The sequence below is a fragment of the Copadichromis virginalis genome, linkage group LG12 (genome assembly GCF_057382275.1).
Source record: "Copadichromis virginalis isolate Kocher_CV1m ecotype Utaka linkage group LG12, C_Virginalis_male_GT1.1, whole genome shotgun sequence".
In the NCBI taxonomy this organism is placed as follows: domain Eukaryota; kingdom Metazoa; phylum Chordata; class Actinopteri; order Cichliformes; family Cichlidae; genus Copadichromis; species Copadichromis virginalis.
The window spans coordinates 34,721,099-34,734,583 of record NC_140629.1 but is presented as its reverse complement, the minus strand read 5'-3'; the positions used below and the strand labels follow the sequence as shown (position 1 = coordinate 34,734,583).

Sequence of the window (13,485 nt, the reverse complement as noted above, 5' to 3'; positions counted from 1 at the left end):
GTAGCTTTTTTTTTGGCCAGGGGGGCAAAACCTTGTATCTTGATGGCACATTATTGTACACCAAGAGTGTACAGGAGTGGTAGGAAAATTAGTCATTCAGAATGTTTGAATTTGATCAAATATAACTATAAAAGGTTCATCAAAACAGTATCTTAATTTCTCAAAAAGAAAGTACTTGGTGACAGAACTGCACTGTTCATTCTTAACAGTAACAGAGAGGCATGGTACACCCTTAGTAGGTCGCCAATCTGACACTCATTTAAGCACGTGTTTAGTATTGTAGCTTCTTGTTGGCTGACCTTATTTCATTTACCATATATGTATTTAGTTACTTTTCAGGTTTTCTGGGCATCTTCAGCTGGAAAGAATTAGCAGCTACTTTTAAATTATTTAAATAAATGTGCAATAATCTGAAATTCAGCACAGATGATATAGTATAGAAAACATTTTCATCTAGTCCCATTATATAACTCCAAATTAGTAACCGAATTAAATATGTACGTTTTGGAGGCTTTTACTGTGAAAGGACAAACGGAAACGTGAGACTTTCCAGCGTGATGACGCTTCCATTGCAGTGAGTCTCAGGTGTATAACGGGAACCGGGGATGCTGGAGCTACTATCAAACGCTTACAAAACTACTATTATTGCATTCGTGCATTCTTCTACATTTTAATATAACGTAAAGCATTTCGCTTCCGGTGTAGGGGAGGCGAAAATGAGGACGCAAATGTTCAAGTGCTGCATGCGGAGCCCGCCGTTTCCTTTGATATCCGAGGGTATTAAGTCTTTTATAACCGAATATGAATTTGTTTCTTGAGTCATTGGTGTTTTATCTCATCGTGTTTGCTTATGTGTACTGTTACTGATCTGTTTCATGATCATTTAGATCCGGTGCTATCCGAAGGACAGCTAGCGGTTATGTAGACTCGACAGTTTCTGCTAAAATTTGCTTAAAAATCATAGAAACTGAACTCATAGCGAAAAATCTGTGTTTTTGAAAATGCAACGTATTCCAAAATCTAACCTGTGTCAGTGGAGAGCGCAGGATCACATTACAACCCTCCTGATATATTTTTCTGTTTTCTCTTTAGGTGACGCCTCCAAAACGAAATACACCTATCAGTGATGGTTATGGAGCATGATGGACGTCCCCTCAGCCAATCAGAGCCAGACACCCTGCCAGCCGTGGGCGGGTCAGAAGGACTGGTCCACAGCTTCACCTCCAAGACACCTCTTTGACCCTCTGCCCAGCTTTCAGCATCTCAACCTGAGGTCTCCTTCTGATTACACTCCTTGCTACAACCACCTCCAGATGTCCAGCTCCAGCTTCCAGAGAGACTTCACTGTATTTTCACCCAATAACAACAATCCTCATAACAGCTTGTTACATGTTAATAACACCGACCACAGTGTGCAGCCAGTCATTCCTGATGTTTCAGCCACGATTCCAGCTGCAAGCCAAGGAGGTAACATGAATGAAGACATTCGTCCTTGTGACACCCAATGGACATCACTTCATTCCCCTCACAACCCTTACCAAGCTGTAGCTCAACATTTCCAGCATCCCTACACACAGCAGGATTCAGTAAATGGACCTCAGTCACCACATCAAAATCATTTGCCCATTAGGCCTCCTTTATATGAAAACGAGAGTCTACAGTGTATACCTCAGCCTGGATTTGAGGGAGCAAATGCCAGATCATCTGCAGTATTTACTCACAATCATGCCTCGCCCACATCTCCCATCGAACAGCAGCCTCAGTGGACACTTCCAGCACACTCTGGAGGTGAGTTCATTAATATTAATCAGATGTCATGTGCTGTAGTGTGAATAAAAATAGACCACTTATTACTATTCTGGATCTCCCCTTTCTCCCCAGAAAACATAAACCAGTTTGTTCCCACTGCAGCTGCACAGGTCAAAAGCTTCACACCTCAGGTGAGGAAACATCTAATATTAAATATGCATATATATAATTCTAATAATTTATAGCAAAATAATTTCTTAGTCTTTAGAACCCCATAAATTTAAGGAAGTTGTTTATAAGTTTCTAACATTATAAGCTAACTTCTTCACGTGTGTTTACTCTGCTGTAAAACTGAGGAACCTTTATTCTTTAGAATCAGAAACTAGGTTGAACATCAGCTCGTGTTGACTCTGTTATCACCTGTGTGTCATCTTAGCTCTGAGAATGAGCTTTTACCTTTCCTCTCTGCAGTCTCTTAACTCTGAATCTCGTTATGGTCTGGACCCAGAGCTACTGCCTAGCGCTGTAAGTTCTTTTATCCTCTTACCTTTCTGTCTTTTCCTAACTAACTCCTGTCTGCTCCTTTAAAGTGAAGAACAATTTTCTCTTCAACTTCTCTCAGGCTTTTAGTCTGAAGGACGATGCATGTTCTCTCCCTAATATGTCTAATTTCCATTAATGTAAAGTATCGTTAACTATTTCTGCTTGTTTCTTTTGCAGCTTAGTATTTATCCTTAATTCCATGCATTTACACGTATATGTCTTTCCTCTGAAATGTTAACATATTCTTGATTCCGCCTCTTGTTTCTCTCTTGGCCTTAGGTGAAGGTGATGACGGAAGACAAGGCTGAGTGGGAGGGGAAGGTTTTTACCTCTGAGCCTTTTTCCAGTCTTCCTCCATTGGCAACTACTTCCTGTATCGTAGAGGACAGAGGTGAACACACACAAAACTGTCTGTATTCCTAAATTTATTTTATCCAGCACTCTGGTTGCAGATGGCATATTCACCAGTGCATCACCATTACTTAAAACCTGCATCCCATCTTTGATCCTCTGTGTGCTTATCTCTGTTGTAGGTAATGCAAGTCCTTTTGCCATCCGCTCCACTTCGTACTGTGTGCCCTGTGAGGGTCAGGCCGCTCTGCTTAGCTGTCTGCCGCTGGGCGCTCTGATCACCCCTCTGGTAAAACAAAGTGCTGAAGAGGTTAGTTTCTCGCTGCTCAGTTTGCTTCATATTCTGTTAAAAATGGAGATGAAGCTACAATACTGTTGCTACAATCAACTAATATAGCATTTAGATATTAGATGCATTAAATGTGTTTGTTTGTTGCCTCTAGAAGCCTCTCCCACTGTGCAAAGAGACAGAGTGTGTTGTGGGCTGTGGGGGGTGTGGAGCTTCCATGTGTCCAGCGATGGGCTGGCAGGATTGTGGTCAAAGGTTTTACTGCCCCTTCTGTGGCAAACTCAGTGAAGGTAAGATTTAACAGAGAGAAGGTAAACTCACAAATACCAGAAATACAAAAAAAATATATATTTGATTAAATTCAAATACACTAAACTTCATCTATGCAGTAGTTATGTGGTCTGTACAAACACTAAGGGCAGTCGTGTATTCCAGGGGTCGAGCTTGATAATAAACTCCTTGCTTTCACTTTAAATTAAATTAAATTTGTACTGTCTTTTGTTTCCTTCAATAGTTTGTTTTTTTACCAACTTTTTCTACACTGTACTGTTTATTAACAGAAAAATATTTTGTGTCTTTTTGACCTGAAGACTTTATGGATTTATGGAATGTACTTGTTTGAGTAAAAATACTTAAAATATTGGTGGAATGAAGACAAGTAAGAAGTTTAAAAGCCATTTCAGTGTATTGAACTGCTGTGGACAAACTGAGTGTAGTTTGTTGTATTTTGTTGCTTTTTGTGTAGCTGCAGTTTGTCTGTCTTCTCTTGTGTTTCAGTACCATGGCAGCACTACCAGCCTACCAATGGTGTGAACGGGGTTCGGCTTGATAAGGAGAAGAGGCCTGAACTCAGCACGGGGTCATATGAAATCCTCAATTCTCAGAAGGTTACCCATTTACAGTTTTGTTTGCACGTTGATGATCATTAGCTGCTCTTGAAAACGGGCTTTGTGAAATTTAAGTACAACTGTGACATGCTTGTCATATTGTTTCAGGGGGAAGCTGCTGCACTCCTTCTAGCCATAGATGTGTCTGTCTCAGCACTGAGAGGAGGACACTTGGAATTTGTAACACAACAAATACAAATGCTGCTTAACTCTATGAACAGGTAAAACAGTGTTCAGTAATATTCCTGTGCAATTTTGATAAATCCTGGTTTGTCTTTAAGGTTTCATCCTGTGTGTTTAGGGAGGATGGTGATGCTTTAGATGTCCGTGTTGGTTTGATGACGTATGACAGCAGGATCCACCTCTATGACCTCACTCCTGAACTGTCCCGCCCACACATGCTGGTCATCACAGAGACAGAAGACCTGCAGCTTCCTGTGAGGGAAGGACTTCTGGTGCCCCTCAAAGACTGTATCAGCAGCATCGACAGGTAACAGAGATGCTAACAGTTTTTTCAGATGTATTTTGCCGAGTCTGTATGACTAACTGATGCAGTGGTGCTACTTTGTTCATGTCAGTGTTTCATGTTTCACTCTTTCAAGTAATATTTTATCTTTTATTGGTAGCAAAGCAGGGAATCAGCACAGGCAACCACAACGTTTGAGGTCCATGTTGATAAAAAGCTGTGGAATTTGGCACATTTGTCATGGTTACTCCCCTGATCTCATTCAGTGGCCTTGACCACTGTGGTGCCACAAATGCTGCAGTCACTATAGTGAAAACGCTGGCTGGAGACTATAGAACAGGCAAAATAATTGCAAATGTATGCAATAAACCTGCAATCGTGTTGCCTTTGAAATGATTGCTTCAAACACAGGTACCAGGTGTGCGACCATGTGGGGTCAAGCTGGCATTTACATGCAGGCTGTTTCTGATAATGCAGCAATTAACTTGACCCATCACAAACAGGTGAACTCTGTCTTATTGCCATTTTATTTCTCACTTTTCCTCGTTTACAAAAATTAAACTCATGAGCTGTTTTTATGGCTTAATAAGGTAGATAATAGCCCTATTACCCTAATAACCCTAACCCATGGTAGACATGTTTTTAGGAAAACAATGCTAGTATGCTAATTACCACAAAACCCTGGCAGGCAGGCGGTTAGGTGTCATTTACATTCAAGTTTGTTAATGCACTTACTTAGAAAGTCACCCAGGAATTTCAAATTGATACCATAAGTGCTAGGAGGCTGATTGGTAGCACTTGCAGAGCACTTGCAGGTGCCACTGTTTTTAAACTCTGATGTAAGTATAGTCTTGTCTTGATGTCTTTTATGAGTTTCACAATCTGTTTGTCTCTGTTCTTCATGCAGCGTGTTACAACTCGTTCCTCAGTTCAACACAGAAGGAACTGACTCCGGTGGAGTTCCCATGGAGCTGCCTGTCAAAGCAGGACTTGCTGTACTACAGGTTTGGCATAACTGCACTAAACTTCATCAGGCTAAATGTCACAATTAAAGGTTTTTCTTTGTGCGATGTGGCTGCATTAAATATTGATAAAATCATAACTGACTGTATTACAAACTAGGGTCTGGGTTGTCCTGGCAAGCTGCTGATCTTCCATACTACCTCTCTGATAGAGACTGGACACACAAGCTCAGGCTTCTTTGGCACCAACAAACCAAAGGTAGACTATCTCAATGCTATAAGGTGTAAACACCTGTGGTTACTAGGGTCGCAATGTAACCGTTGAACTCATCCTTTGGCGAATGACCCCTCTCCATATGTAAATTTCTTTCTCCTCCCCCTCCCACAGTCCATCTTTCAGCCATCAGAACAGGCCGTGTCAGTGGTCAAGGAGTGCGTCCATCAGGGATGTGGCGTTCATCTGTTTGTCCTCTCTCACCAAGATGTGGGTGGGGCTTGGCCAGGCGACATTCCATATTTGACAGGTGGAGCTCTGCACACTTACAGCCACCTCCAGGTAAATCAGCAGCTTTTCCTACTGTTTTACTGAGAATTCCACAAATTAAATGGTTAAAATCCTGGACGTTGAATAATACTGAATTAAGTGATGGTTGTAAACACCGCAACATCAAACATGGCATATTTATAACCATGAAGGTTGCCACATGGGAGACACAGTAACAAAAATGACACTACACTAAAGTCCAGCTCAATTTAAAGCCTGCAGCCTGCAGTTAGTTATCCTAATGGGGTGACAAATTACATTCTGCTTCACTCTTACAAATCCTGTTTAAAATGTGTGTAAATACATGTGACAAATGGTGCTTTTTAAACCAAGAATAAAAACAGGAGGTCTAGATCCTTACATCAGCAGACAAGCAGATGGAACTAGAAAAAAGCCATCTGGAGAAAATTAAAGAGGCCATCAGATTTATCAGTACTGCAGGAGGTCTTTTATCTGTATCTGTATAATGACGATTTGGAAAATGTTTTGTGAGGTCTGGTTGTAAACTGGTATTTTTTTATATGCTCCACAGGGAGAATTGGACAGAGAGCGTTTCAGCACTGATCTAAAGAGGACTGTAGAGACACACACAGGCTACAAGGCTGAGCTCAGGATATTTGTCAGCAAAGGTGAGATTTATTTCTTAGTTAAGATTTTGCAGGGAGTGCTCTGCAGAAATGCTTCCATTACATGTACGCGTCTCACTAGATTTACGCGTGTCCGGCTGTTACGGGCTGTTTGTTCCTGGTTCTAACCCTGGACGTGTCACCTTGGCCACCCTCGACACGTGGACCACACTGGCTGTGGAGCTCGCACACACCAGAGCTCTGGATGAGACGAGGGGCGTAGCCATACAGGTGGGTCTGTCATTTAAATCCATTATAGTGACAATTTTAAAGCTTTTTTGCTGATGTAGTTTACAAATAAGGTGATATCGATGTATCGATGAAACGGTAACTGCACATACTGGGAACCAGTTTACATGTTAGCTGTACACTAAACCTGTTTTTTTCCCTTTTGTCCTGTGTGTCAGGTTGTTTTATCTTACACCCTCCAGACAGGAGACCGGAGGACCAGGGTTCACACTCTGACCCTGCGGTGCTCACGTCAGCTACAGGACACCTTTCGTCACTACCAGGCCCAAACACTACTCACCTTCTACTGCAAGAAGAGTAAGGAGTTTGCACTGTTCACGGGTAGACTATTAGAGCTGTCTTTGATCTTTTCTAACTTTATAACAATATAAATTATATTGTGTGACAAAATCTGCCTACACACAAGTTAAAGGAAGGAGTCCTGCTGGGATTTCAGCTCTACTTTCATGTAATATGAAGACTCAGAGAGCTGCAGCCTTCTGTCACTCGATAAACAGAACAGGAGCAGAGAGCAACACCAAGGAAACGAAAGTCAGATTAAACAGCTTTCTGCTTTTTAAGACGAATAAATAACTAAATCCTTAAAGTGAACAAATATTCAAATACTAAAATATTTAGGTGAGTCAATCCTAAACATAATGAAAATTGCATGAAAACCTGAAATTAATCAATATACAATTATCTGCGCTCAATAATCTGTAATATTTTTTAATATTATTATTAATAAAAATATGACGTCATTAAAACCACCTATCTCGTGCTATTAATCATCTGTTTACCAGTTTTATTTGGGGTTTTTGTAAGTCTGTACTATAGTAACTTTATCTCTTTAAAAGCTTATTGGTGCAGCTTTACAGTCTCTCATGTGGCATCTTGGTAAAATTATTCACTCGCCCCTGTTAAGTGACAGCATTTACACTGAGGTCTGAATGAAGCTTGATGTAAAGATTCTGAGGTATTGATGTTGTCTTCTCTTCTTTTAATAAAGGCACCAACATCCTCATAAATATTAACATCTGAAGCTGCCAAATGATATTCAAATGATGCCTTCGTTCTGTCTGGTCAGTGTACTGTGCAGTACAGGAGCGCCCCCTGCAGGAGCTGAGGGAGGAGCTGCAGACGGAGGTTACGGAAGCGCTGGCGTCCTATCGAAAACACTGCTGCTCTGCTTCAGTGTCCGCGGGGCAGGTGAGAACATTGCGTACACATGTCCCGCTTTTTATGGTTTTATTATATTGCACATAGTTGAATTGTTTTGAATCTTGCTGACCATACGTACTGCACTGTGTGCGTCCTGTAGCTGGTTCTTCCTCAGTATCTGCGAGCTCTTCCTGTTTACATCAACAGCCTGAGGAAGAGTGAAGTGCTGCTGCCAGGCTTGAGGAGCTCCATCCATCAGCGCCTGCAGCAGCGCTGCCAGGTGCTGCGCATGGACACCTGCAGCACTGCCACACACTTCTACCCTCTGCTGCTGCCTCTGGTCAGTGCCATCAACACATGGGAGTTTGTCTTACATGTCTTTATTCTGTTAAATAAAGGTGTTCTTGATCAGAGTGACGCTAATATGTCAGGATAAAGTTGTGATAAAGTAACTTCAAAATAGTGTCAGATGCTCATTTGGATGAAGCAGAGAGAAATGGTTAGAATTTATGCTCACATGTCGTGATGAGATATTCTAAAAGCAAGAAGAATTTATTCTTATGGTACAATAAGTGTCACTAGCTGTATTAAAAATTACTTTATTTATTTTTAATTGTATCATTACCGTGATTTTTAAATTTACATATATATTTAAATGCAGTGAGGTTTCAGCAGAAAAACTGTCTGCACAGTTTAGTTTTTCATTCATAAAACGAAAGGAGAAAGAGAAAGGATTGATTTCCTGTTACATGTAGCAAACTATTCTCTATTTTAAGAACAGAGTGCAGTCACAGCCAGGCAGCACAGGCCACGGTGCTGATGAGTCATTGACAAACTAGTATTTCTCCAGCCCTGCATTAGTGGTGAACTGTGACCTCTTTTTTCATTGAACAAGTCAGCATAGAGATTGCGCTTAAAATAGCAACGCTATGTATTTAGTAAGTGATTGCTCCTTTAAATAGTCACCATTAGCTTAGCCTTTGCACCATTGGACAGTTCCACTTGTGCCATTTTGAGCTTTGAAGACTTTTACTAAATTCAGCTTTTCACTCCTCCGTCACCTGCAGCCTTTATCAACTGACAGCTCCAACCTTCCAAAACCAGAGGAGGCACTGCGCTGCTCTGCAGCTAGCCTGGAGCCCAGAGGTCTTTATTTGGTTCATACACCCCTCACGCTGCTGCTATGGGTGGGCACCCAAGTCCCAGCATGCACACTGGTTGAGCTCTTCAACACCAGCTGTTTTTCATCCCTGCCCTCTGGAGAGGTGAGGATTGAGGAAAGATATGGATGCATAGAAGAGATTATGTCAGATTTTAGTGGCATTTAAATTTTCTTTCTTTATGATGATAAATATATTTATTACTTTATTGTAAATAAAATGTGATCACTATAATAACTGATTTACAGAGCAGAGCTTTGTTATTTTGATGGAAAGGGTCACAGAAGTCTACCATAATGTAATTTCTGCTCTCATTTTTGATGTACTCATTAAAATGAGTCATATTTAATAACATTACATTTTCAAAAACAACTTCATTACAATAACATATACACAGAAAACACTATGCATTTATGAGGGCATGGAGATAAAAGATAAGAGGCACACCGTACAGTCGCTTCCCACGTCAACACCACATGAATCGGATGAATGATTTATTTTCTGCAGTTACAGCAGAGACTAAAGCGCTGCAGTCGTCGTGCATAAACAGGCAAACATGAACTAAAGGGACTGAAGCTGGCTGCTTATTTGAGTGAAATTAAATGTATCAAGGGAGGTTGCTGCAGAGGCAATGCTTTTTCAGTTTTACATCTTCACTGTTTTATTTCATTCTGACCGCTGAACCCTCGCTCTTCTGCCCCCGTGGACACTAAAATTACCGTCAACATTTCAGCTAGTTTTATAGTCGGGCAATATTTCTCCCATGGAGGTGATCACAAGTCAAAAACCTCTGAGCATGCAGCTTTCTAATCCTGCAACCACCTCACAGAGAGTGAAGAATGGGGTATCTGTTATAAGAGCGCAGAGAAGATGAATAGACATGCACACCGTGTGGTCACTTACTGGTGGAGCAGCACATAAAGCAGAGATTTTTTAGCCCATTGTGACCATGGAGGCCATTAAAGCAAAGCAGCCATCGTGTTAAAAAATAAACTAAATGCACTTAAACTGGAAGCTCGTCTGATCATCAGAGATTACTCCAGAAACAAATGCCATTCAGTGTAACATGAATGCTTGTCTAACCAGAGCTCACAGCATAATCATCTGGGTTGGGATGCACGCTCAATAATCCGAGTAAAACCCAGGAAAGTTGATTCTGTTTATCTGCAGCGCTTTCACTCATCCGAGTGACTTCTTCAGTCTCAGCTGACTGCAGGTTTCACAGTCTTTTAAACAGTACAGCTGCATAACAACCGAGACTATCACCACTGACTAACAATGAGCCATGAGCTCAGTCTCTTTAAACGTATACTTTCCCGTCAATTCAGAGTTATCGAATCACATGACAGAGAAAACAAGTCGAAAAAACTCCACACAGAAGGGCCCAGCTGTAACGTTAAATGTATGATTTAGCGTCTTTTCTGATAATTGAACTTGTCTGGACTCCACCAAAGAACCACCTAAGTTTCCTGATCCTGCGAGCTCGTTTCTTCTGGAGGAAATCCTGAAGCATGAGCGTCGTCCACACCAAGGTGCAGCTGCTTCACTCTATAAAACTTAGTGGCCACAGATGCACTCCAGGACCTTGAGGGAGGATTCAGCAGTGTCATGTTGGATGTTAGGAGTAAGATAGACCACTGATGCTGCGAGCACTGTTTCTGACAGTCCTGCTTGTTTATTTAAAGGTGCACTAGCTCACCATCAGTGTTAGTGAGCCTTTTGGTCATATTTCAACATTCAGCCAGTTTGCATGACTGAATTAACAAACAGTAAGGCCAACATTCTGTAATCATTTTAATATGTGTGTGTGGGGGAGGGAGTTTAACTGTCCTACTCTGTTGAGTCAGTAGATGTTAGTCAAAAGTGGCCAGAGTAAAAAAACAAAACACAAAAGCCCATAAAACTGTTAAATCTCAGCTCTTTTAGTAAAAAAAAAAGATGTTAAGTACATAAAGTGATGATTGCTTTTGTTTGTAACAAAGTGCTATAAAAACACACCTATGAAAATGTCATCCACAAAGCAGTTTATGTGGAATGAGAAGTTCTTTTAAAAAATATATTTTTCAGGTGTTTCTTTTAAATTTTTGTTCCGTTTTTTCCTCCAGACCAAGCTGCCAGTTCTGGAAAACCATCTGTCCATCAGTATCCGATCCCTGATCAACACACTGAACTCAGGGGCATCGTGCACCCGCAAGGTGAGCGGCTGTGTCAACTGCAGCTGAAGGCTGAGTTTATTTGTTTAGACAGCATCACCCCAGTATGATGACCTTATGTTACACATCTGCTGTCATCTCAGCGAGTTCAGTCCACATCTGTTCCCAGCTCTCATTTGAGCTATAAACCTGCACGCTGAGATACACTGCTTCTTTCAGGAATGGTGATGCTGTTTTGTACAGAATCAGTCAGGCAACAGTTTTGTAGAGGCTTATTTATTATCTGGAACATAAACTCCTCTGGAGAAGGTGAGTTATGTATCAGCTGCAAGCTGAAATCTTGCAAGAAAGTTTCCCTGCAGAGCCCGATGCCTTCTTCACAGCAGCACCCTGTGATTCCAGGTCATAGACACAGACGGGGTTAGCTGCAGAAACTCGTGTTTTGAGTCTTGGTGTGTATATGTAATGCAGCTGTGTACAGATTAGCACGACTTAAGACCGGAGACGCTTTCGAAAGCGTAACCTCCTGCGTATCGTTCTTTTTCAGCTGTGGGTGGTAAAGCAGGGCGACAGTTGCGAGGAGGCCCTGCAGCGTCACCTTGTGGAAGACAAGAGCCCCAATGGAGGCGCGTCCTACGCAGACTTCCTCTACCATCTCCATGTCAACTCTGTCCGCCTGCTGCAGTGACACACACACATATTTACAGATGTGGATACAACGTCTTTAACACAAGACGAAACCACAGAGTATCCACCTCAAACAACAACCACAGGAGGATCAAAGCTCTCATACAGTAATGTAATCGAGTAATGAGGAAAGTCTATAGTCAGATATATAAGGAATGCATGGAGACATTTCAAATGATGCAATATTTGATCTGTTGAAGGACTGCTGTGATATTATTTATGTTTGTGTGACTTCTTTTGTTTTGAATGGACTGTTCATTTATTCCTCTATCGTGGAAAGTCTCTAATCTTTGCCTGAGATTTTTGTGTACGTGTGTCTCAGTGTGTGTGCGATGCCCAGAATGTGTTTCTGTGTGAGAAATATGTCCAATAAATAAATGAACTCAGTCAAGAAGGGAAGTTTCAGGTGTCATCTTGCAGCAGCAGATTTATTTGTGGCCAAAGGGGCAACTGTCTAATGAGTCCACGTGGCTGATAACATTAATTCACAGCAATTATGTTGCTACAAGCAACACTCAAGCATGTTGCTGAAGCATGGGCGAGGGGCTGCGGGGGGCACGTGTAGTTTGACACACTCTGTGAGGTTGTAGTTGAGCCCTGGGTGCTTTGAGCTAAATGCCAACAATTGCTCATTGGCTCTCAACAGAAAATATGTAAAAAAAAAAAATGTTTCAGGTTTCTTTCATAAAGTGCATTGGACCAACAAACCATGGTGGTGCTACTGCAAAGAATACGAGAACAACGGAGTTTTCTCAGAAAACAGCAAATATAAACCTTGTGATTTGGGTGAAACTACACAGTGTCATAGAATTACTGAAGGTATTGTCTTTGTATATTTTGGGAACTGTAAATTTACCTCGTCCACGAGTCATTCTTTGAAATATCTGAGATTACTTATTTCAGACCAACACCTCTTGTGATCTCTTCTTGTGAAGAAAGGTTTTATTGACAGAAGTGCTTAAGTAGAAAGGTGCTTATTTTTAAATAACCTATGAAGATTTGATCTCATAACGACAGAGTTTAAAAGGTCAGTGCTGTAATAATATTTGTCCTGCAGCGAATGGTTTCTTTCAGAGGTAATCTGATTACCAGCAGCCATCTGGGCCTGCATCAAACTCTGTCTCATTCTTAGTCCTCGTGTCTCTGATCTCACAGCTTTTATTTTTAGATCTTGTTACCTTCTTATCCTCCCAGATTCTCACGATTAATCACAGTTATTTTTTTGTGTGCATTTCTCTGAAGAGTATTTGTTTCTGTTCTAGCCCATTTCAGGCTTTGCCGGCCAATTTCACAATGTCCTCTGTCCAGGTCTTGAGTCCAGCTCATTAAGAAAAGACGCAGATAGAACATTCAACATTCATTATTAGTCAGCGTGTCCTTCCAAGAAATCTGCTAACTGCTGAGTTGATGTCTGTAGTTTTTATTGGCAGTGTGTAGGCTTTTCACGCATTTTGGGTAGAGCTCAGATCAGTGAAACCATTTTCACTAAAGAGGATGTGGACCTCAGGAGTAGAGGTTAAACTGCAACCAGTCATTGTCCAACACTATCTGAAATGAAACTTGACTTCTTGGGAGAGTCCAGACGGTGATGAGGGACAAAAGCTGTGGATAATCTGAATCCTCACAAATAAGTAAAATAAACAAAATTTAAAATAAAAACAATGTGGTAAAGAAGGTAT

General features: G+C 41.2%; 1 protein-coding gene across 3 annotated transcripts; it reads left to right on the top strand.

Moving 5' to 3' along the window:
* The first annotated feature begins 536 nt into the window (after positions 1-536).
* LOC146697479 (protein transport protein Sec24C) lies at positions 537-12,200 on the top strand. Of its 3 annotated transcripts, none has more exons than XM_085476246.1 (21): positions 537-777; positions 1,093-1,788; positions 1,882-1,940; positions 2,221-2,274; positions 2,572-2,683; positions 2,826-2,953; positions 3,087-3,222; positions 3,710-3,819; positions 3,928-4,040; positions 4,121-4,309; positions 5,193-5,289; positions 5,408-5,506; positions 5,636-5,803; positions 6,324-6,420; positions 6,500-6,648; positions 6,825-6,963; positions 7,733-7,854; positions 7,967-8,146; positions 8,874-9,071; positions 11,072-11,161; positions 11,667-12,200. In XM_085476246.1, exons 2-21 carry the CDS (start codon positions 1,140-1,142, stop codon positions 11,805-11,807), a joined length of 3,030 nt encoding a protein of 1,009 aa, XP_085332372.1. In that variant the 5' UTR covers positions 537-777; positions 1,093-1,139; the 3' UTR covers positions 11,808-12,200. The 3 variants fall into 3 exon arrangements, with proteins under 3 accessions (XP_085332372.1, XP_085332371.1, XP_085332373.1); XM_085476245.1 differs by having other exon boundaries at positions 6,825-6,987; XM_085476247.1 differs by lacking the exons at positions 6,500-6,648; positions 6,825-6,963.
* Positions 12,201-13,485: the final 1,285 nt, after the last annotated feature.

Excerpts from the sequence above, each read along its gene's own strand:
- LOC146697479 (XM_085476245.1), top strand. The coding sequence starts at position 1,140 with ATGATGGACGTCCCCTCAGCCAATCAGAGCCAGACACCCTGCCAGCCG. Across the intron at positions 2,954-3,086 it reads TAAAACAAAGTGCTGAAGAG|AAGCCTCTCCCACTGTGCAA; the intron begins GTTAGTTTCTCG and ends TGTTGCCTCTAG. Across the intron at positions 6,988-7,732 it reads GGAGTTTGCACTGTTCACGG|TGTACTGTGCAGTACAGGAG; the intron begins GTAGACTATTAG and ends CTGTCTGGTCAG.